The sequence below is a fragment of the Pipistrellus hanaki genome (genome assembly GCF_964339955.1).
Source record: "Pipistrellus hanaki genome assembly, chromosome: 4".
Taxonomy (NCBI): domain Eukaryota; kingdom Metazoa; phylum Chordata; class Mammalia; order Chiroptera; family Vespertilionidae; genus Pipistrellus; species Pipistrellus hanaki.
Window position 1 is genome coordinate 40,865,229 of NC_140506.1, and position 26,341 is coordinate 40,891,569.

Here is a 26,341-nt window from a genome sequence, read left to right on the forward strand (position 1 = left end):
ACTCATATTTAAAGGGCACCCTTTATTTTATTTGCTGACTTTGACAACCCTATGTGAAGAACATAAGGAATCCTTGCCTGAGCTGAGCAGGTGCAAACTCTGCTTTGGTCTGAGCTGAATTCTGGATGATTTTGTCTCAAATATTTGAGGGTATACTGATTATTAAAATATACTTGCTATCAGGAGGGAAACATCAACTTTGCTATTACTTATAGATATTGGTGAACTACCGAAAATAAGAAATGGAAGTGCTATTTTGCTAGGTGAAAGTAATATTATTTTCACTCTTATGAAAAATATCTTCCTTTAGTATTAACAATTTAATATTTCATTTATCTGAACAAAATTAAGTTTGTTTCTCACTTTAATGGAGAGCTGGAAGTTAATTCCTGTGTTCACTCATCTCAGGTTTGGTCACCTGTTCACAGCTACAGAAAAACTGCAGGGGAGGGGAGTGTCCCTTCATGCAGGTTTAATCACTGGATTCATCTATTATTTTTCAAAGTAATCTTTTATCAGTTTTTCATTTCAAGTTATACCAGAAACTTTGTAATGATGAGAAATGTAATGCCTTTTTCATAAGATCCCTGAGGGACTTAATACAAATGTGTATCTCAAGAGCACTCCGTGCATCCTAATGCAATTTTACTCTGAGATCCAATAAAAGGAACTACATCAGAATCACTGCAGTGGGTCACTTTAGAGGGCGTGACGAGAGTTAGAAATCTTGTTATAGTTTCTGATAAACATGGAACTATGCAAGTATCTTTTAGTGTTTTGTGGGGTTTTTTAGATTTAAACTATAGAAAAGTAGAAAAGAGTGGGATATTAATTCATTTTGAAAGTGGTAAAGACTTCTAATTGCTCAACATACTGCAGCTGATGTGATGGGGGATAGTAAAAATGGCATGTGCACCATGTAGAATTAGTGTTCTTGAAAGGCTCCTTGTACCTTCAAAATAATATTATATCAAAAAGTCAAAATATTAGTAGCATGGAATTTTACTTAGAAATGAATTATTGATAGATTAATATTTTTGCTGTATTCTAGCAAATAGTCAATGTATAGTTTCAAGTACTAAAGTAATGACATTGATTCTATCTTATTCATATTGATCAAGTACTCTTTTTCTTGGCAGGACAGATGACTACTAGATTACCATTAAATATGACATTGTCATTTTTCAAACAAAAATATTGACAATTTTTCTTAGATAAGTTCTTTATTGGGTTTATTAGAGCCACTTAGTAAATGATAAAATACTTGAATTTTAAACCATTTATTAAAGTTTTATTTCTTGACCATTGCAAATATATCAACAATCAATTTTTTTTAATGTGTTAACAGTCTGCATAGTATCCTATTTGGTCTAACACTTGATGGGTCACTCACAGTAGTTATACAAGGATGATCTAAATAAGATAATGAGTAATTCTTTTCTATTGAGGAATATTATTGTTATATGATTGTGCCTGATAATATATAAATCAATAATAAATGTGAGATATTTAGAATTTTCAGTGCAGAAATTTTTATTAATTTCTAATGAGTGGTGGCTGATTAGGAACACAAAACTGAGAAAAGTTTAAGACTTCCAGCATTTAAGCATTGGGAAGTTAAGGCCCCAAAGCATATAATAATAAAAATGTTATACACTATTATATACACAGTCTTGTGTTTTTCACACATATTTTTTTTTCATTCATGCAGAACATCAGTTAACTTTAAAAAAAACCTACATGTTTTCACATTTTAGGTAGCTTATCATATTTTTTTTTTAAATAAAGGTGTTCTGGGTTTTTGGGACATAAAGTAATGCAAAGAAGAAACACATATTGATTATTCATTGTATTTCCTACATTGTTTTGCCTTTTCTCCATATACTTATTGAGAATGATGTTTCATAGCATCTGTGCTGGGATGTTATCTTCACTAAATATGAATCATAAGGGCAATCAACCCCCAAATTGTTGAGTTTTGTGGATTTTGTGCTTGATATTAACTTTTTTTTTCTACTACCTGATTGTGTGTCCTTAAACAAGCACTTTAATTTTGTCTTAAATAAAGATTTAAAAAATCCAAATACCACCTAAGAAATGTAAAGGTTTCATTGGCCAAAATTAACCATATATTTCACTTTGCTAATCTTTAATATTATAGACTATAAAATAACATACAAAAAATCTCCTTTGCAACTTTAAAATCAATCCGTGAAGAAAGACAAGTAGTTTTATATTGCTATTTCCACATAAACCAAGTGACTTCTTAAGTTTAATAAGCTCCTTAACATACAATGGCCTCTGATTGTTCCTATAGCTAGTCTGTCACGTTAGATTATCTTTTATTTTTACCACGTAGCTAGTTACTTGGTTCTTCAATTGTAATTATTTAAGCCACTAACCCTCTCCAACCCATAAACCCACTTCCTATTCCTCTCTTCCTCTCCTGCTCTTAAATCCTCCTTTATGCTAGGTTCAGGAACAAACATCCTTAGGTAGGCAAGACACGTGTAGCTCATGTTAAACATGACAATGGAAAGACAGACCTGTCTATTTGCCTCTGAAGTTGCACCCAGTTTTTTGCCTTGTTTTGGACCCCAAACCCCCACTTCACAACTGATTCTGATAAGAGTCTCCATCATGTTGCTCTCTGTGCACCTTAACTACTGTCACTCTGCTCACTGGTGACAATAAGCTACTTTGCAAATTTAAATTTGTTCAATGTGGTTATCCTTTCCCAATCCAGCAGGCAGATCCAGAACTGCAAACAACTTCCACTTTGCTGTGTCAATTCTATACTGGAATATTTCCTGAGTTTGTGGCCTTGTTGCTCAGAGACCTTGGCAAAATTTACAGAGATTCCGTTCTTTTTTTGGCAGGAGCAAACATTGCCAATGCTAAATGAGGGCTTATAGGATTTCCTTGAGTTTTGTAATTGGCATATTATATGTTTTATGGAAATAATTGAGCCTCTTTATTTACATTGTTTCAATAAATATTTTGTTTCTGCAAGAGACTTCCATTCAGTCTTAAAGAACACCATTTTTTAAATCTTTAATTCTATGTAATTTTTATGGCACTAAAAATGGAATCATATTAATTATTATTATCTCCCTCTCTCCACTCCTGGGCAGATTTACAGTTGTGAGTATATAAAACACAGAGTTTATTGTTGTATTGTTATTTATTAGTTATTGTATTATTTTCCCTACAAACAATTATAAACCTACTTTTGCCCCACCCTACAACTTAATATTAAAAAGGGTCAGCTCATCATTAAACTTTACATTATGTTAAAATAGCAGCCTTCTCAGGTGATATCTGGAGTTTGAAAATACCACCATATTTATGTAAATATAGGCAATTTTGCATTCCTCACACCAACTATTTCCTAGTCAGGTCCCATAATGTTGAATTACAACAAGGAAAAAAAGCAGATAAAAATTCTAAATAACTGTGATGCCAGATGGTGGTTGTTTAAATAAGACTGTCCTTATTTTTAGAAAACAAACTATATCCTCATCTTTTTAACTTAGTTCTAATTAATTCACTCATCAAATACCTCAATAAGCACTCTACTGTGGCTACATATAAACCTCCATCATGTAAAGGCACAACTCACTTGCTATTTTTGAGGTTGAGTGTTTTGTGCAGCCAAGTAGTTACTGAAAATAGCTTTCAGAAAAGCAGCTACTTTCCTTCCCTCCCTGCCTTTATGCAAAGCAGTAACAGGGCTCTGAGTGCACGAAACTCTTGATCTCCATGCGAGACGAAGAGAATCTCTCTTTGCTCCTGCAGCTCAAAAACTGGGGGCTGCTCCCCCTTGCAAGGCTAATTCACCCTTTCGTTTTCCTCCTGCTAGCATGCTCCTCAGTGGTTGCCGCTGAAGATTCCACCTGTTTCCCTCCAAAGGGCTTCTGCAGGCTTTAAACTTCTGAGCCAGGTCAAACTTCAAAAGAAGAGCATGGCTGTTGACTACTGCATCCATGTCTCCTCAGTCTGCCTCACTGATGAGCTGGACTTCCCAGGCTTTAAATATTCAATTTTAATTTCAGCTAATGGAGGGTGCCAACTTCTGCAGGAGTGAAAGGATGCCGTGTAGTTACTGTCCAATTTGAATATGTCCTCCAATACACATTCTGGAAGCTTTATTAATGAGAATTGTTACTTGCTGCTTGTTTTGCACATTAATGTTGAGAAAACTAAGGAAGTCTCGAAGGACCAGAAATTCTGTTTTCCCATTGGAGAGTCATGGACTTTTATGAAATGGACATAACCTATGCTTTACTTCTTTCCCAAAGTTGTGTTATCAGATAGTACACTGGGGAGGTTATGTACTGATTCTTCAAAATAAGCTGACTTGAAAACAAAGTCCTTCCACCTGTGTTGAGCTCCTCCTTAGATTGGGAGTTTTGGAGGCTCTGTGTCATGCTGAGATCCTTTTCCCCATACATCTGGCCTAGAGTAGACAACGAGTTAGGAATCTGTGTTCCTAACTCGTTAAATCTATTATCAAAATTTAAAATTTATTGGAAACTAATACGTGTTTACCTTCTAGTGTTCATAAGAGAATTGACAAGCTTATTAAAATCTACACTTACTTTGGAGACATTGATTCATACTGACTTCTATTGGCAAATTAGAGGCCAACCAAAGTTCTAATGAATTAGAATATATTCCATTTTTACTTGGAAAAATTCAAAATTAACACGTAGTTTCAAAAACTGACTTTTGACTTTGGTGTCAATTAGAGTCATCTTTTTTACTTGCTTATTATTCACATTGGCTGGGACCTCTGTAAACATTTAGATTCCTAGCTCATCCCCAGAGCAGAGGCAGGACCCAGCAATCTTTATTTCTTCATAAACTCTCTCACCAGTGTTATGATCAGATGTTTTTGGTAACAACTAAATTAGAGAGTTCACCAAGGTATTGTAGACTGTACTTGATGAATATGTGTCGTTAATCTTTAAGGTCCAACAAAATCTTATTGGAAATAGGGTTTTGGATTTTCTTTTATAGAGAATCCAGAGTAAAGCTGCAATGTTTTTGACTTGTGCTTTTACAAATCCTGTATAATTTTCCAGGGAGAGAGACAAAATAAAATATTAGAAGCTTCATTTTCCCCCCAAAGATGAAAGCTCCCAAAATGTGAATTCAGGTTTACTTAAGCACTATGATATTATGACTAATATACTGGATGAAAAAATACATCTTAATTTGTACTGTTTCCATATAAGTACTCTTCCTGAAATTTATTATTGTTTTTACTTTGGCTTATAGCCTTAAAATTAAATACTGAAAGTGTCTGTGAAATTTTGCAATTTTCCTGCTAACTGAAATAAAAACAGCTCCAAAAGTATAAAACAAATGTCACTTTCATGAGAGCAAAGGAACATTTGACTTTCAAATAAAAAAATGTATCTGAGTCCATGTTGTAGAGAAATATAAATGTTGGTTAAATGTTATAAAATACATATTGTAGACTAGAAAAATTAAGAATGAAGGGACTGTGATGAGACTGTTATCATGTGCTCAATTATAAAAGGTTTAATGTGGAATTTTGTAAAAAAAAAAAAAAAAAGAATACTGAAGTTAACTATGATTTTTATAAATGCTCTGAGAGTGTAGTGAAAACCTGAATCTAAATGAAGAGAACAAAGCATTAATTTTTTTTCCAATTGACTATTGTTGTGCAAATACACACACACACACACTCATACATATATTTAGACATGCCTATGCACATATATAATTTTCCTTGGCATTGCTTTCCTGAGGCTTAGTCAGCTATGACTAATGAAAAACAGAAAAGGCATTCATACATTTTAAAAAGTTAATTTACGCCACTTACAGTAAATCTAAAATATTGCTATTATGTTAATATTGTTTTGCTGAAATAATAAATCTTATTTCTGGGTCTATATTAGATTCCATACACATACTCCAAAAATATATTAGAGCCAGCAGTCTAAAACAACAACAATAACAACAAACAGAAAGGCACAAAAAAAGGAATTAGAAAACTCTGTAAATATTTCCTTTAGAAATGTGCATCAATAAAATATTTCACAGGCACATATTTTTCCCTGAAACATTCAGTTCACTTATTATATTTATTAGGACAAAAACTTGTAGTTAAATTTTCACTTGTAAAGAATAAGGACATTTTTCCCTTATGGAAAGTAACCATGGAAAACAAGACATAAATAATACTAAGAGTCAATAGGAATTGGCTTGTTGGAGTTTAGAAAAATTAATTGCTAAGTTGTGTAGGGCCTCTCTAAAGAAAATGAGCACATCTATAGAGGATATATGAAATTATAAGTAAAATACCTAGTAATAATAGTCATGGAAACAAGAAAGCAAAATAGTAATTTGAATATATAAAAGATATCTATATATATAAATGCCAAGCAACCAGAACACTAGAATGACCAGTCACTATGACACACATTGTGGCCAGCCAACTTGCCTGGTCAGGGGGTGGCCCCTTCCTCAAGCTGGCTTTGGCTAAATCAGGGGTGGGGCCAGCCAGACCCCACCTGTGGACAAATTCATGCACTAGGCTACTAGTATGTGTGTACACACACACACACACAGACACACACACACACACACACACACACACACACACTCTGAGTGGCCAGATTATTATGCATTCATAGATCATAATATATAGCCACTCAGTGTATGTGTGTGTGTGTGTGTGTGTGTGCGTGCGCGTGTGTGTGTATACATTTTCTCATTTATTTTATAAAATTCCCTTCTCTGTGGGAATGGAGATGTTTATGTCCTGAAGTAGTTTCTTCTTATCATAATGTATTTTTATTATAATAGTAAATGCTGTGTTTTTTTGTATAGTTTATTGTTGTTAGTTTTGTCAGTAATACATAGTAAACTATTGTCTTTTCTTTATTACTTTGAATTAGTTATAATATTATAAACAAACTGGCAAATTTGATTTCAAAACTACAAGTTACATTAGCTGAGTTTAGCTAATTGTCCTATTTATAATATTGAAGTGGTTTAATTTTTCAGAAATTTTGACATTGGATAGATAACACTGTAACATTGTCTCATATGAGAATTCCTGCTTATTTATTTTTTCACTGACTGTGTCAACATACACTCATAATTTTCTGACTTGCCTAATGGGAACCCATTTATTTTTAAAAATAAGACTTATTTTGGAAATGTCAAAAATCAAAATCATGTGTTATAAGAAAAGCAGCTCCTGCGTACATGAGCTTATAGTTATAACCTATTTTACTTATGCATATGGAGGTAACTTTCTGAGGCTCTATATTAATTTGAAGGTAGGACTGATAAGTTTAAAATGTGTAAAATCACTAAAACAAAAAAAAGTTATAGAAAATAAGTCAACAAAGAAAACATTAAACATTAAATTAATCCAAAAGAAATGAAGAAATGAAGAAAACGTGTCAAGTAGAAAATAAACATCATGATGATGGATGTTAACTCAATTACATCAATACTCATTTCAAATATAAATACTCCAGTAAAAGGCAGAGAAAGTTGGATTTTAAAAAAAGAGACCCAGCTATATGCTGCACAGAAGAAATGCACTTCCAATACAAAGTACAAATAGGCTAAAAGTAAAAGGATGGGAAAAACATATACCAACATATTACTAATCAAAAGAAAGCTGAAGTACCTCTATCAATACCCATAAAGTAGATTTCAGAGTAAAACATATTATCAGGATAAAGAAGGGCATTTTCTAATGATAAAGGAGTTATTTGAGCAAGAGGACATTATGATTCTAACCACTCATGCATCTTTTAATAGAGCTTCAAAATACATCAAACAAACACTGATATAACTGCAAGAAGACATTCTCAATTATAGTTGGAGATTTTCACATTGTTCTCTCTGTAATTGAGAGTACAAATAGAAAAAAAAAACCCAGTAAAGATCTAGAACACTTGAACAATACTATCAAGTAACTTGGCCAACATAGCACAAAACTTTTATATACATTTCAGACCAAGATAATGAAGTAAAATATGTTAATATGAAATTTTCTAGTCTATCAAGGAAAAAAATTAAATTATTCACATATAATCATTAAATCACATGCTTAATGTAAATGAAGACAAAGAAGTATTTCACCACTGCAATGGTTTCACCATATTTTTCTTTATACCTCTTCCCAAATCATCCAATATAATAATTTTACTATTATAAATGTGCTTTCTACTTATTATAATTGTGCTTTTTATACATGGGTTATGGATGAAAATACTCATCTACTTTAAAATTAATTTCAAGAGTTGTATGAAGTTTATGAAGTTTATAAATCTTCACCTTATAAAACATAAATATTTTCTATGCATCAGACTGCCTACTGTAAAATGTGAAAGAAAGGAACTGAAATCATTACTTGCAATAAATGATGGCAGGTATTGTCTACAGCTCAAAAATAAATTTGAATAGAGTTTTACAAAATACCCAATATTAATTTAATATAAGATACCGCTAATTAGCCGAGACTGGTTTGGCTCAATGGATAGAGCGTTGGCTTGGGGATTGAAGGGACCCGGGTTCGATTCTAGTCAAGGGCATGTACCTTGGTTGCGGGCATATCCCCAGTGGGGGGTGTGCAAGAGGCAGCTGATCGATGACTCTCTCTCATCGATGTTTCTAACTCTCTATCTCTTTCCCTTCCTCTCTGTACAAAAACAATAAAATATATTAAAAAAAAGATACCACTAATTATAAAACATGGCATTATTTTATGTTCTAGAAAATAATAAGCGCTGACAAATTGTGATATTGCAAGATACAACAGTTTTTACATGGTAAAATGTATGTGTGTGGGTGTGTTCTGAAATATTCAATGAATGTATCAAGAAGCTAAATGAGTTTGTTCTAAGATGTTAAAAGGTAAATAGATGTAGCTAAACTAAAACATGGTCCTCTAAAACAAATTTTGTGTGAACTAAATTCAGACTGTTGATTCGCTTAAAAAGTCATTGCTTTTTAAGATTAGAATTTTTATAAAAATTTCTGAGTTTTCTGCCAGAATATCTGAAGAAAAAAGACATTCTCAACTCTCTATTGGCTAATTGCACAATAACAGGAATAACTATTATATAAAATACTTAATGTGTAAAAAATTGTTGTATATGTTCACCCAGATCCTTAAACAAAGATATTTTGTGTCTGTTGATGTTCTCAGAAAGCTAGGGTTATTTGCAAAAAGACTCCAAGCAATGAATTAATTTCATTAGTTCAGCTGAGACCATATTTTAATATTTGACCCAACTAATTATCGATATTAACCCAGAGCATGTCCATTCTCCAAGGTCCATAAAAATCCAGACCAGTAGATACCAGAAAAAGTTACTCAAAATGGTAACAACTTTTAGAAAGACAATTAGAAATTATATGGGATAGAATTGTATGATGTACTAATATATATCTGTCATTGTAATATTAAAAAAATTATACAGATCAAAAATTAAACAAATATATGAATCAAAACTCAATTTAGGAAGTTGAGCAGAAGAATGTCCTGTATTTTAATTTTGATGAATTAGTACAAGAGTTGAAATTTGTATATTTCTAAAATTCCCAATTGTTAAAATATAAAATACAAAATTAAAAAATATTTTAGTTAATGTTTGAATTATTTTTCTCCAAAGAACATTTTCCATGTGGACCAGTAATGTATTTTAATAATAAAAATAATAGCATCGTGGGTTGGAACAATATTTACATGTGCCTTATGATCAATTAGTTAAGTTTCTATTAGGTTTATAAAATATAAGCTGAATCTTACTTAGTTGGATATTAGGCAATTGAGAATATAGAAATTGTTATTAGTAAAGTAATTTGTTTTCCTGCACCATTCCCATATTTGATTATAAACTCCTTTACAGTGCTATTCTTTAAAGCTTTATCTAACATACATTTTTCAATGCATGTGGCCATTGTTTTCATTACATATATATAAGCAATTCATTCAATCAAACTTGGATACAATTTGATCCTCCACCTCAGCATATTATAAACCACATGGATGACTTACCTTATCTTTTCTTTGCTTTTCATCTTGATACACAGTCCAGTGCTCTCCATCATTGCTGTAAGCTAGTTTGTAGGAGCCTACGAACTGTACATGACCAAAATCTTTAGCTCCTTGTGTAATTATGCCAGTCACTTTGGTAGGAACAAGAAGATCTACCTAAAAAAAGGAAAACACATAGTTTAAATGCCACAATAGAGTCTATTATACATTTGCAAGTCTCTTTAACTTAGGAGATTAAGAAACACATATGCTAAAGGCAAAATTCCATTGATTATATGTAATTTGAAAGTAATGACTAAGTTTATTAATGGCTTGTAATTTGGATTTTGCCACCGGGGTAAACAGTTTAAAACTTAAACAACCACTTTGACCATTTTAAAATAAAAAGATGGTCATTTCAGCATACCAATCAATTTTATATTAAACTTATTCGTCCAGCTGTGCAGTTTTGTGTAATTGAGACAGTTTGGAACTGGAAAGCCTGACCTTCTTGAGACTGGTCATTATCTCCCAGATATTGTATTATAATTCAATTTCCTGACTTTATTGGTCAATTCATAATAATAAAGTGGTTGCTATGTACACATCAGAAACAAAAAGTGTCTCCCTAGCCGGTTTGCTCAGTGGGTAGAGCATCAGCCTGTGAACTGAAGGGTCCTGGGTTCAATTCTGATCAAGGGCACATACTCAGCTTTCAGGCTCAACCCCTAGTAGGGGGCATGCAGAAGGCAGCTGATCAATGATTCTCTCTCATCATTGATGTTTCTATCTCTCTCCCTCTCCCTTCCTCTCTGAAATCAATGAAAATATTTTAAAAAGAGACAAAAATTGTCTTAGATGTTTCAAAATTAAACATTAAATAAAAATTCAACCCCGGTTCCATGAATTTTAATCAGTTCATTAATATATAACAAATTAATAGTAATCATTATCTAATGAAAATCCTCTTTCAGAAAACTACAATCCTAAAAATATTAAGGAGAAAGTCGAGGATTGTTCAAAGATGAAGGATGATGAAAATATACATCCAGGACTTTTGGAATCTGTGTTTATAATGTGTTTGTTCCTACAAAATATATATTTAAAGGACAAATATGTACTTAAATACCAAAGATGGTTTAGTAAGCATTAAATTCATCAAAATGAAATACAAAAGATAGGGATAATTTTTATCAAAGGATACATAACATTAAGTAATTTAGTATTCTCCCTCTTCATTTCCTAATTCGTGCATCTTTTCTTACACCATGTGATACTACTCATTAAATAAAAAGGAACAATTTGTTTCCACGTGGACAATTCTTATAAGATCTTTACTTTTTGATCCTTAATAATTCTTGATCTATGACTTCCTTTCTCCTCTTACAATAGCCACCTACTTCCTCCTACTTCCTATGACTAAGTGCCCGGCTACATCCTTGATCTTATCATCTTTAACTGTCATGATCCCATGTGTGACCTTGGCTGCTTTCAACCACTATGTCCTTTTGTTTGTTTCTATTTCAGACTCTCCATCCTGAGATGTTCATAGCCACAAATAGACAGTTATGGGTCAAATTCAGGTCACGAATGAGAAGAGAGGGCTAGGAGAATGCACTGAATAGAGCATAATTAGCGACAGATACTCAACAAATAAAAATGTGAACAAAGTTCCCAATGTTTCACAGCCTAGAAATATTTCCTTTAAAAATCATATAAACTTTTATTTACTTTTTAAGACATTCTTTAATTACAAACACGATGCTCAAAATAAGCTTTGATTCTTTATTAAAATACCCGAGAAAGCCTAACAAAAACTACAAAACACTGTGCTTCCGTTTTTGCTATTTTCCAAGCATGTATTATATCATCTAAAAACCTTGTGCATCCAATAGCAATGCAGGGTGGCAAAACTGTGGTAACCTGGGAAGGAAACTGTTGTTGCTCACACTATGCTAAGTGTTTTCTTGTATGTATTTATTGAATGCCCTCAACAGCCCTGTACGATGGGGAAGTCTCTTCCTAGATGTCTAACATAACTTTAGTCAAAGATAAAGAGTGAGTAAAGGAAGGATCCCAGATTCAAATCCATGTCTTTCCCATTCAAAGGTCCGCCATACACAGAGATTCTCAGCCAATGATTTTTTTTTCCCATTCTCTGTGACTATTTCAGGAATTTCTGAGGCATCTCAAGGCTCTCTCACGACACTCATCAAATTTACAGAAACTCTAAGCCCTAGACAAAAACAATCCTGGTTTTACAATACTGGGATAGCAGCCCTGTATTCTAACACCAATTTCCTCGCTGTTATTCAGCTGTTGGGGCTTAAAAATATGGTTTGCTTTTGTTGTCATAATTCCAGATATAATTGCACTGAGACATGTAGACATAGCTGCTGGTCTTCAAAGTGTTCTTGATGCTGCTAACACTCAATAAATGAAAACATTCTCTCTCTCTCTCCTCTCTCTCTCTCTCTCTCTCTCTCTCTCTCTCTCTCTCTCTCTCTCTCTCTCTCTCTCTCTCCCTCTGCTCTGAGTCACTGTTTGCCATCAAGACTATAAACACACAGGAACTGAAACTGCCTCCAAGAATATGAACACCTCCAGAGCGAGATTCCTCATTTCCTAAACCTCCTATATAGTCGTGAGCTAACGTGACGCAATGAGGACGCTGATAGCATCCTTCTGCTGTGGCGTTTCTTACAGTCAGCTGGGCTTCCTGCTGGGTGGAGATGTTTTCTCCTTCAGCTGTATGTCTTGGCTCTTTCTAACAGATAGAGTTTTCTCCTGCTCAACTGCTCCCCTTATCCAGTTTTTGTTTTTTAATTCAGAAATGTTTTTTTTTTCTTTTCTTTTTCAGTTAAGTCAACTTCTTGACTTAAATAATTAGCAATCTGTTTCAAGCTGGATTCTGTCCTAGAATTTGTTACATTAAACTTAGACTATCAGGCTTAAGCAAACCCCTTTTCACTATAAAAATAATCAGCATGGTCGCTGCCACAGGGCATATTCAGATCTCACCCTGAGATAGGCTCATGCACAGATCATCCTCACTCTCAGCATGCAGGAGGATCCCAGGAAAGCCCATTTCTCTGGACCTCTGCTTACCCCGAGGCTTACCCCGAGCCCAGGACCACTCTGTGCTCTTGCAGATCTTCTGAGTTAACAATGTACTGCAAACGTGCTGGACAAAGTACCTTCTGCTGTTTCAAACCCTCACCTCTCAAGGTCTGGCTCAAGTAGGGCAGGTTATTTAGGGATTTGACCTGGCATATGGGCAGACTTTTGGCTTTGGTGCACTACACTTCCCCTCCAGATCTGTATTACTAGTAAATCTGCCTTGTAAGTAATGGTCCCTTGATAAAGGTTTTGTTGGATTGAGAGAGTACTGATTCCTAAGCATGCTCCTGGGTAAGAAATGAACTCATGGCTAAAATGCCGCAATGTAGCATAGCAGAAAGTGCTAATGGCCCTGCTCTTGTTTCTCTACCCAAGATAATATTATTGGTCAAGGAAACACAATGTCATGGTGTAACAACTTCACAATTTTTAGTGTGAAGACAACTAGTTGAAATTGTCTCTGATCTTCAGGAATGTGACTGTGAGAGGCAGCATAGTAGTATTATAGTGGAGCTGCGGTCTACCTTCCCAATCTGCTCTGCCCTTACTAGCTCTCTGCCCTTGGGCAGGTTCCCTTACCTCTCTGCATCTCAATCTCTTCATCTGAAAATATTCTCTATTACGAATACATATATGGAACTCCATAGGATTCGCTAGCATATGGATTAGATGAGTTAATATGTATTAAGTGTGTAAAATAATATATAGGCTATAGTCAGAGCAATATAAGGCTTTGACAACAAAGAGCAAATAAATCTGAGGAAAGAATCTAGTATGAGTTTTTGAACAACTTATTAGAAGCATAAATATAGAAATAGAAAAACTGGGTGGCCAGATTGTGCTAAGAGCAACTTCTAGATTGTAGTATATTTTGGTCACCTTCTCAGGATATGTAAAAAGACAGTTGTTTTATTTTTACTTAAAGTAGAGAAAATTTGAATCAATTGAAATTCCCATTCACGGATAAAATGCTTAACTAAACATAATATAATTAATAGTATGGAATGTTGTGCACCCATACTTAAATATTGATTATATCATAATAGGGAATGGTTCCAAAATAATATTAGAAGAGAAAATTAGATTAGCAATTACAGTGATTTTTTTCTTTTAATTGTAAATGTGGAAAAATGAGAGAATGGATATATAGGGAGGTTTAAATGACATATGAGTATTGCAAGAGGATTATGTAGGAATATAACTTTTTTTTTAAGTTTAAATATATTTTTTATTGATTTTGTACAGAGAGGGAGAGAGATAGAGAGCTAGAAACATCAATGAGAGAGAGTCTCATCGATCGGCTGCCTCTTGCACGCCCCCTACTGGGGAGATGCCCGCAACCAAGGTACATGCCCTTGACCGGAATCGAACCCGAGACCCTTCAGTCCCCAAGCCGACGTTCTATCCATTGAGCCAAACCGGTTTCGGTGGAATATAACTTTTTTATTGTAAAATGTCCTATAATTTCCTAGGAAAGTATACTGGTAGAGTCTAATTTAGAAAAACAGTATAAAATAACTAAGAGCATTTGTTTGAAAAAGGTCAAGATAAGCTACATTTCAAATATCTGCATAACACCCTGACAGATGGCTCTCTGGAAGGAGATAGGAAAGACGAGGAAAGTCATGATTTTCATGGAGATGCTTTTAAAGGGGTGATGAACATGAAAAGTGCGACAGATAAATAAGTGTGCGGAGAAGTGAACAAAAAGGCCAAAGAGAGTTATCACAGAAATATGACAGTCAGCTGCATCTAAAATGCTCTAGTTTTTGCTTTTATGTTGTATCAACTGTTTTGGATTATATATTTGATAACTTCATGGAGATTTGCAAGATTAACTCATTAAATAGGAATGACTTTGAATCTAATATGATAATATCGTATTTAAGGTAGAATTATGGGTAAAATGTTTAGGAAACATTTTGGTTTAAACAAAGAATTTTCATCTCAGCATTACATAAAACAATTGTATGTAATCCTAGCTACTTTAAGGCACCTAATTAATTGTATTTAGCAATTGAACAATATTGTTATGTATCAGTGTTGGTAAACAATACTTTCAGTCCATATTTGCAGGCCTACCACTTAATGTCATAATCTATTATGAACTATTTTCCAACCCCTTATCCGATATGCTTTTGTAAATCTAAGGTTATGGGTTAAGAACCTTAACATATTATATGAGGCTGGATAAATCCGCTTATTCTAACACTCATTGCATTCCTCCCTTAAAAAAGTTTCAAATTCCAATAATATTATTAAACCTTTAACATAGCAATTGCTTTTTCCCTATGGAATTTTAAAACCATGACTGCTTTTACAAAAGAAAGAAGATACCATAAAACAACCTTTTAAAGACAGAGAGAATTTACAGTTTTGCCGATGTTCCGCAATGTGGCTTTTACACGTGAAACCATTATAACATGCGCACCGCGTCATAAACGGGCTTTCCAAGCCCAGGTGATCGATCACCCAGGAGTGTGTTCTGTGGGACGCCTGGCCTACGGTAGACATTTCAAATATCCAGGCACCATCTGCTCTCAATTCAAAAGTGAGGTTAGCCAAAACCGGTTTGGCTCAGTGGTAGAGCGTCGGTCTGCGGACTGAAAGGTCCCGGGTTCGATTCCGGTCAAGGGCATGTACATTGGTTGCGGGCGCATCCCCGGTGGGGGGTGTGCAAGAGGCAGCTGGTCGATGTTTCTCTCTCATCGATGTTTCTAGCTCTCTATCCCTCTCTCCTCCTCTCTGTGAAAAATCAATAAAATATATTTTTTAAAAAGTGAGATTATTCTGTACTTAACAATCACCTGCAATTATAACATGAACAGCGCCCCATGTTTATTGACAGTTCATGACTGTTAACTTTTCTAAAGTTCACTTATGCAAGTAGTTCAACTGCATATTTTAACTAAGATTGGGAGAGAGCATAATAATTATTAATATTTCATATTTTTGTAATAATATTTATCATTATAAAAGTAATATATGCTATGAAAAATACTGAGAAATACTAAGACAAAATATTTTTTAAAAATCAACCTCACTAGCAAATATAATCAATGTTTTTTACTCCCCCATAAACATGGATTTTTTTATTTTTTATTTTAGACAAACTTGTTGAACTTGGCATTTGAACAATTTTGGTTACCAGGTATTGGTTGCACTTTTAGTCCATATTTGTAGGATAATTAGTTTGTTCTTCTTTTTTATAATATTTCACTGGTAATTCTCTATATCAATAAACTACTTTTAAGATATTTTTGTTCTAACAAGCTATTTTAAGGATTTACCAGAATCATTTATTTACTATAAAACATTTATCCTCCCTATACCCTTAATTTGTTTTTCTTCAAAATCAATAGTTTCAGGAAATACTAGTCCTTTCATTTGGTCATCTATCTCATTTACATAAGACAAATTAATGGAATTAAGATTATTTGGTCAAATTCATTCATTGTGGAAATTTCAGATGATGCAAAGAGATATAAGAAATCCAGATAAAATAACCTGTACTTCTGTTACCCAGAGTTAATTCTTACTGACAATCTTGCTTTTCATATTAGACATCTGCTCTTCCCATACGTGTTCATACAAGAAATTCACAATATAATGTAGTTTTTTAATTAGTGTTTTTTCTTTTACTATATATTATATATAACTAAAGCACATATGTCAAACACAAGGCCCGAGGGCCAAATCCAGCCCGCCAGGCCTTGCAATGTGGCCCGCATCGCGCTGTCATCACTGCACTCCGCTGTCAGTTTATGACATTGTCAGTTTATGACTGTTCAGTAAACCATTCGGCCCGCGATTTAGGCTGGATTTTAGATTTTGGCCCCTTCTCTGATTGAGTTCGACACCCCTAAACTAAAGGGTTCCCCTTTGTCTCTTACAATCTATTAGGCAGTTTTGATAATTTCCTTTCTGACCTTCAGTTATCAACACCGCCTCCAGCATTGTTAGTAAGGCTCAGTAGACATTTAGGTGCCACGACTTAGCTAGTCTGAATGATAAGCCTCTTGTCATGTATAAAATCATAGAGATAGGCAACTTGGTTTTCATTGTTCACCATTTCAATAAACACATCCAGTTTTTAGTGAATCAATGATCTAACATATAGGCAAAATATATTTTATTCTACTCAGCCAGGTTTGTATTATGGAGAAATGAGTGGGATGGGACCCTGGGAGGTAGAGTACTGGTCACAGCACACAGTTTCTGTTTGGAATGGAGTGACTACCGGGTCCTCTAAGCTACAGGGCAGACTCTGGGTCTTGGCTACCACTGTTCTGCTTCAGAGGTTGGAATCCTCACACGCAGTTATAGGGGACTCTGTCCAGATAGCTTGGAAAGTCATCATCTGACATATATTTGAATACCTACTTGATGGAAGATGAGAAGGAATCAAAGGCTGCAGCAGTCACAACTTAGAAGTTGGATGTGGTAAAATGAGGTAAGCTCAGCATAGGAACACTGAAAATCAGGTTTTCTTTTCTAGGCTCCAGAGGAACTTTCCAAATGTAGTTCTCAGGAAACATTTGAGAAAATAAACCTGGTTTCATTAAAGCTCTAGGTGTGAAATAGTTCTAAATGAAAGTCTATATGTCAAGATTTTTTCCTTACATCTCAAATATGTTTAAAAGCTAGAAACAACCAAATGTATAAACACATTCTGAGTTAATAAATTAAGATTCTAAAGACTGAATCTATTGCCTGGCATTGATTAATTCACTTAAATTATGATATATAAAGGGGAAATAATTTGATTTTCTGTTCTTTTCTTAATGAACAGATCTTTGTAATATTCTGTATAAATCCAATTTGTTAATTGGTTTGAAAAATCATTTTCAAACATTATAGTTAAAATTAACTAAATTTGACATCAAACTAACAGATAAACTCTTATCCATTTTCTCCAAATTCTATTTTAGAAAGAGTAAAATATGTTTGGAAAAAAATATATAAAACTTAGAGAATTCTTAAGGAAAAGAATGGTACTATTCTTTTTAATTCATTGAAAGTGATTTTCTGCTGAACTCATAAAAAATACGATCGCCTTGGGAGAGCAGAATTAACATACCTTTTATATACCATTTGGGTGTGATTTTGATTTTGCTAGGAACTTTAACATATTTCATGAATAAGAATTCAGAACAGTGGCTAATTGAATTAGTCCAAAATTGATAGGGTCATTATTAATTGGTTAATGGAGACATAATACAAGTCTTAGATCAAAGAGCATAGTGATATCCAATAAAAATTATTAATTATTTTAATTATAGCAGTACCAAAGCCCAAATGAAGTAGAAAATAAAGAAAATTACTGGTAAATGATTTGCATGTAACTTAGAAGAGAATGATACAACTATAAGTAGAAATTGAAATAGTTTTTTAGTGTTTTTTCAAAGCACAGCAAGAGGACAACCTAGGTAAAAATCATGTCAGAATCCTTTATAAAGCTAAAGAGTCACCAAACTGGTTATCAAACTTGCATGTATTCCGATACTCAGAATTTGGTTGAGTATTCACTTGAAAAGCTGTTTGAATATATATTTTTGACAGCTACTTTACTTAATATAATTTTACTAAGAACATTTGTATTTTGTACAACATTATATATTTTAAAGTCTGACATGTACGAACATAACACATCTATACACAAATATGTGTACCAATATGTATATTTGCATAAATCTTCTTGTTCTGTGACAAATAATAAAAATCATGAGAACTCTGAAAATAAAACATCCACAGAGCAAAGTACACTGCCATAATGGCAAATCACTCTGCATATTTTAAATATTAAGAGACCCTTGAAAAATAGGAAAGTTGACAGGATACACAATGCAATTTTATGTACCGTGCATGCCGAAAGGAACTGCAGATTTTATGTTTATGTAAAACGTTGCCATTCTCACAATTTGTAAATCATCTATAGAGTCCTATGCATCATTTAGTTTCATTAGCTCAAGTAAACCTTAGTTCTAGATTTTCCAATCTGACCTGGATATGTGTACACTTTGTGGTGATTGATTTTTAGGCTAAAACAACAACAAAGAAACCAGATGCAGAGAAACCTAGATGTTACTGTTTTCTCTTCATCTTTACAAAAGGAAGTGGAAAGGGGTATAGCCCCGTAGCCTCTGAGGAATCCGGCATGAGGTGCCTACTTCAAATGGCGTTGGGAAGTTGTCAATGTCAACAGTTGAAAAACAGCCCATGTCAGCATGTTGCTCAGAAGTGAGTGGAGGGGAGAGCAGGGGATATGGCCCAGCAGGAAGAGAAATAAATGCCTTTGGATTAGAGAGTTAAGAGCCATTGACACAAAGTGGAATGCCCTAAAGGGTGACTTAAAAAATATTTCGTCCAAAGCACAAAATAATATATATGTTTTATCATATATATATATATGATAAAAGAATAGAAATTATTGCCATTCAAATGCATGGTAACACAGCATTTCAGCATTTTATTTGCAGAAGGAAAGTCAAGTCAGGCTCAGATGGATCTGGAAGGGCTGCCTAGTTCATCAGTACTTCAGTCACTACAAATTATAAATGTCAGCTGAGAGAGCATCATTAAAGGTCATGGTTATAGATTTCCTCACTGAATATCCATAAAATCAGCATGTTTTATTTATTTATATTAATTTATTTATGGTATAAAAACCTTACCTATATCCTTCCAATGTTATTGATGTTGATTTCCACTTGTTTTGTTCCCAAGTGGAAATAAGGAGCAGTTGTTGTATACAGGAAACTCCAATCTCATCAAGCTTCTCCTTTCAGTGTCAATAATTATTTACATTTATTTTCCTCAATATGAATAATGTCCAAGTTCATTTGAGCTTAAGTGGGAGAATATAAAATGGGTGCTGGATGCTGATAAAATCTGAATACTACCCAATGGACATATGTTAATTAAGTTCCACAGTACAATGTGGCCTTTATAATAATAAAGGTCTATGCTAATTAGACCGGAGGATATTCCACATGTCCTTCTGAACAAAGCTGGGGATGGAGGGAAGTCTAGGTTCCAGGTACCTGCTGTGGCGATTAATTTTTAGGCTAAAACAACAACAAAGAAACAAGATGCAGAGAAACCTAGATGTTTCTAGGGAAGCAAACCCGGGTTTGCATATGAGGGAATTTGTGGTCTCCCCCTGGATCATTGGTTGTTCCCTGAGGGGTCCAGAAAAAGGAAAGTTACAAGTTACCCTGACATTCCACAGGTATGTTACCATAGATGCAAAAGGACAATAGGCAAAATTAAGATCAGAGTTGATCTTTATTAGGGAAGATACCAGACTAAGACGTGACTACCCACCATAGACTGCTTTTTAACGAAAAGGTTTTCATTTCGGACCATCCTTTGTGGTTACTTTAGATCTCAGAGTTTGCAAGGATGCTATGCAGGCCTTCCCTGAACTAGTCAGGTTAGGATGTGGCCCCTTTCTATGTATTTAGCGTTGCAATGTCACCCCAAATCATACTAAATCTTAGAGTGAAGAATAACATAATTAGGCCATTTTGAATGTTTTTAAAGAAATTCTGCTTGTCCACAATATTGTAACTATAGGCCTAAAGAAAGTAAGAGTACTTAAGTACTTAAAAACTAAGCCCTGTTTTATTTTTCAGCATTTCACATAACTTCTTTTTATTATTACAGTTATACCACTAACATTGAGCCATTCATTTTAAAAAAATGACTTATTTTTCTGTTAGCTGAACTTATTTTGTATAATTTGTTTCTGTATTTCTGCATTTTTGCTGCCTTTGGCATAAAATAACTATGGCAAAATCATGTAAACACATAACTGGGTTTTCTTGTATTGCAAGACACCTGATACAGAAGTAGATGCTCAACAAATTTTATTTTTCATTACCAAAATTAATATGGAACCAAAATTAATAAGTCAAAACATACATCAAAATTAACATATCTATATTTGATATTTACCTAAAACTCCAATGTAAAGGGCACTAAACCTTTTTTCTCAACTGTCAATCTATGCTCTCATTAGCATATCCCTCCATTATTGCATTATATTCCCAGTAATCTGTTTATGAGTGTCTGTTCTCTAGTAGATTTTGAGTTTCTTGAATGTTCTAATCATGTTTTAGATCAAGCATGTCACATTCGTGGCCAGCAGGCCACATGCCTGCTTGTGATCTTTGCATCTTCTAGGTTAATTGTAGGGTCTGCACATAGGACGCACCCAGGCACATGCTTGTTAGGTAGGTGGACAGAGAAAGTGGAGAGCAATTCGGTCAGGAGCACAGGTTGGAGTTGTTTCTAAAGTCTAGCAGAGTGAACGCTTTTCCATAGATAAGTAGCCAGGAGAAACAATGTGTAAATATCTAAAGCACTTTTTAAGTGAAGAAAAAGATTTCCCCGTGAAAGCAGTTTTAAGGTAGTGTGTTAAGACTTTCATGTTTATACTCCATGGCACTGTGAATTCAGCAGTATTGTGCAGTACGTATAAACTTTGACAAGAAAAGATTAAAGTTAGTGAGAATAACTTTAATGCTTTGTCAGGGATGCAGAAGGGGGTAAAGGTCCCTGATTCAAACACTGGTAATGAGAATGGAAAACCCAGGGACAATCTGACAGATGAAAGGACAGAGGCTTTTTTGCAATGTTCTCTTGATTTAATCACAGCTTAACTAAAGATAAAGAGTGCCAATCTGACAGCCAGTGTCAGCTCTCAGGAATAAGAGTGGGTTACCATGTCCAGGTCAGAAATGGTAGATAAGGATCTGGGGACAAGCAGAAGCTAGTTGAATATCAAGTCCAATGACATTTTGACAAGTAAGTTTCAGAATTAGGAGGCCAAGGGAAACAGTATGGTTTGGATTTCCTAGGGCTGTAAGGGTAGACTATGCAAATCTGAATCCAACACTGTTGGAAGAGATCAGACCAGAGGAATGTCTAAAAGGAGCAAGGAAAGGAAGCTAAGTCTGGCCAGTTGGTCCAGAGTATTTTGGAGGCAGGATATTAAGGTTGGCCGATGGAATTTCAGAGACAGAGTGACAAAGAAGGTTGCGGATCTTAGGGAAGTCTAGCAGGAAGAGCTGCATGGGAAGCAGAGCATTGAGAAAGGCAGGGTTTCAAGTGGGGACTGCAGGTGGTTTGGGAGGTGTCTGGCAGACAGCAACAGGTAAAGTTCAAAGCATGCGGACACTCTATATCACAGAACAGAGACATGTGATGAAGATTATGTTCCCTCAGTGGTTGGATTCTCTTCTCAGGGAACAGTGGTGAGGTTACATCTGGGAAGAAATGGAATATCAGGCAGGAGAACAATTAGAATTGTGGTCCTAGGTGGCAGATAGGAACAGAAACAGCAGCCATTCTAATGATGCCTGACCCACAGCTCATATGAGAGGGCTTCACATATCCACTGTCTTGAACAAGATTAATTCCAAAGTTTGGGATGTCAAGGCACGAATTTGCAAGTATAAACAAGGTGCCCAATTGTGGGGCTCAGAGTAACTAGAAATAAGAAGCCGGAAAGGTCATTGTTGATGAGTACCATACACATCACTGAGGAGCTGAGGGTCCTGAATAGTGCTGTAGCACTTGTCCCTGGCATAAAATGCAACCCATGCACACCCAGTCTATACAGACTGGACAGGATGCTGAAAGGTCAGCGTGAAGTAGAGATTACCTGCATGGGTAACACATTATAACGTTAAGCAAAGAGCACACACACACACACACACACACACACACACACACACGCTGAACAAGGATTGTATGGTTTCTACAACTGTAAAGTTTCCTTGATTTGCTCCACAAACATGCCCTTGATTCTCTCCTTCCATTTCAGACTAAAAGAAAGAATGCAGGAAACGAAGAAGGCAATTTCTGCTTTGTGTCTGTAGATTCCTTTTGTGCTAATTACATTCTATATTTGCTTGCATGCTAATTGCTCCCTAGAAAAATAAACAGACATAAATATAATTAACATATTTACTGATCAATAGAGGGCATTGAATTAGTTCTCTGTTCTAGCATAATCATTTCTATAGTTTTACAAGTCTTGTTATGACATACCTGCTAGGAAAAATGTAACATTCTTTTGCTTGAACAAAATATTCTTTAAATACCCTCATTTTTTTTTCTTCACTCTTGATTGTGACTATGAAGTGTGGGCTTTTAGTGACAAGATTTAATTGGATTTAATTGTGGTGTCTGAATGTTGGTGCAGTGCCCAGAAAGCTTTGGGGGTAGAATCTTTTTGTATACTAAAATAATAAATAAGGGACATGCATGCACTGTGCTAAAATTTCTTGCTTATTCTTGTACCTGAAATCAATTTTTGGTAGAAAAGGTAAAAACAAAACAAAACACCTACCTTTAAAAAATGAGTGGCCTTGGTTTCCTGTCTGCCTGAATTCTCTTGCTGATTGTCTTATGTATTTTATGTTAGGTAAAATTATTTTAAAATTCAGTAAATTAATTCATGCAAATTTAAATCCGCTTAAATAAGTTTCTATTATTATTTTTAGTACTGAGATTTGACTCATTTTTGGTCACCTTAGTGTTGAAATTAATGCACTTTTTAATTTTAAGGTCAACTAAGATTTAGAGTGAAACATAAAATTTCATTTAAAAAAGCATATTGTTGCACTGTACAATATAAAACCAAAAACTGGAAATAAGATTAATGCTGATTGAAAAACATGAAGGAGAGGCTAAGTTCCTTGTTTTAAAAATGAGCATGTAAAATATCTACTACCTTTTCCTCTGAACCACAAAATAAAGAGAATATAATTAGCAAACCACTCTTAACAATAAAAAAAAATAAAACAGTGGCTTGTATGAAAGAGTACAGTCATCAAATACCCCCAATAGTTGATAAAATTTTTACAAAATTCCAAATAAGCAGGATGATTTATAAAACAAAGTTTCTTCTATCCACTGCTAATGATATAAAACTAAATCTAGACAATATGGACTTAAATCTTGACTATGTTGTACATTAGCTTGGTAACTTAAAATAAGCTAATTAACCTATCTGTATCTTTCTTATAAAATGAGGCACAGTTTAGAAGATTTTCCAAGTTCTTTCAAGTTAAAAATCTCTGTGATTCCCTATGCTACATGTTAATCAGTAATAGCCACATCTGTTAACTTTTCTCTTATACCCTGACCCAAACATCAATCCAATATTCATTGAGTGCCTTGAACATGCTATGCCCCTGGGTTACCACCATGCTCTTATGGAGGTTTGGTGTCTCTGGAGAAGCAGACCTGTGTATGCACAGATCACAGCACAAGGGTGCGGCCTCCTGAGATGTGGGAACAAAGCACCTGCGGGTGCCCAGCTGAGCCTGACTGTTGTAGGATTAGCAGGAACCAGTGAAGAAAGGAAGGCAGATTGTTCCAAATTAGGAGAAGCGCCTTGCAAAGGTATACCTTGGAAGAGCTTTCTGTGTTTGGAGAAAAAGAATTTCCTTGTGGGAGGTAGCGGACAGAAGAGATGGAGGAGAAGGAGGCTGGCACAGAAGGTTGGACCTAACTTGTTAGGGCTTTTATTAGTCACTAGCCATACTTAGTACATGAAGAAATTTACTGTCTAAGAAATTCAGATTTTAATTCAAATGTGCTGGTTTAAAAGTATTAGTAATTAGGCTTACATTATGTATTCCACTTGAACACATCCTTGGTCCTCTCTGGATGGTGGGTTCTTTGTAGAATGCCTAGGCCTACCTTTCAACAGCATGTCTCTGTTCTTCAGTCTTACATTTTATCTCTGAGTAGGGCGGTCCCCATACCCCTAGCTGTTTTGCCAACCACACATTTGCAAATGGCTTGGTTTCTTCTTGTTTGTCTCCAATAACATAAAAATATATTACCAATACCTAACATGTGAGCCCAATGTGCATTTCAGTAGCATTTTATGCCCTTCTAAAAAGTAGCAGTTATTCATGCAGCGTGACGTTAAATTTGAAATTTTTCACATAGACAGACTACCAAATAGTATTCTGTCTTTAATTTCTAGTGACATTAGTATGCTGATTTTTTAATGTTTGCTATTTGTCAAAATATGCAGGCAATTTTTCACCAAGGGAGAGATTTTTCTATGGCACCTTTTAAGTGTGCTAGAAAAAAGAGGCGCTGCTAAAAATCAATTCTCCATTTCTGAAAAGTGCAGATCCTTCGTGTATCTGCAGCTTATATTTCAAAGTGTTTGCTTCTCACAGCTTAATCTTTTTAAAAAATATATTTTTATTGATTTCAGAGAGGAAGGAAGAGGGCGAGAGAGATAGAAACATCAATGATGAGAGAGAATCATTGATCAGCTGCCTCCTGCATGCCCCCTACTGGGGATCGAGCCAGCAACCCACGCATATGCCCTTGGCCAGAATTAAACCTGGGACCCTACACTCTACCCACTGAGCCAAATCTATAGGGCTCACAGCTTAATCTTTCAAATGACCACTGCAACTTGTTCTCATTATCCATAGACATGTTTAGTCTGTGCAGTCTCATCACTGTGCCAACCCTCATCATTTTTGTGACAGACTCTGAGGAGAGATAATTATTTATGCAACAAAGAGTCTGCATATAATAATGCAACAAATTATTTTTTGTATTTCTTTGGCTTAATTTTTTTTTGTTTGACAGATCATATCAGGGAATACATATCTTGATATCCCTGCGTAGCACATTTATCTTATTATATGTAACATAATAACTATATGTCATAAAATATATACATGGTTTATTAAGAAAATCTCAAATAGCTTGTGTTATTATTTAAACAATGTCTATGAGAGGGAAAATGGGAACTGGGCTGAGGTACTGAACTGGAACACAGTGACTGTTTCCAGAACTCTCTGAGACCATACCATTCATATGTATAGTCTCCTGAGGGCACTTGCTTTTCCCACTGAAAATGGCTCTACTTGGTTAGAAATTACCATTTCAAATCCACACTAAAACCGTAGGTTGTTTCTCATATTCGAGGGGAAAAGTAATGACAACATTAAGGCAGCAAAATCAATACATTTATATATTGTCATTTCAAGTGATTTATGTGCTTATCAAACTGCTCAATAAAATAATGCATAATGACTGAATCTACCAACACATACAACTAAGCATATTTCTCTGACTCAGGCAACTTTTTTCTTAAAGGTAAATGGCATTCAGTCAGTTTTATATTTATTAAAT

At 34.6% G+C, this 26,341-nt stretch overlaps 1 protein-coding gene across 2 annotated transcripts in view; it reads right to left on the reverse strand.

The window, feature by feature from the left end:
- The window catches only part of EDIL3 (EGF like repeats and discoidin domains 3), a 358,208-nt gene that overhangs the window by 11,370 nt on the left and 320,497 nt on the right, over positions 1–26,341 (reverse strand). For both annotated transcript variants that reach the window (XM_084881777.1, XM_084881776.1), the window contains one exon: positions 10,058–10,213. In XM_084881777.1, the coding sequence (XP_084737903.1) occupies positions 10,058–10,213 (156 nt within the window). The remainder of the gene's footprint in view (positions 1–10,057; positions 10,214–26,341) is intronic.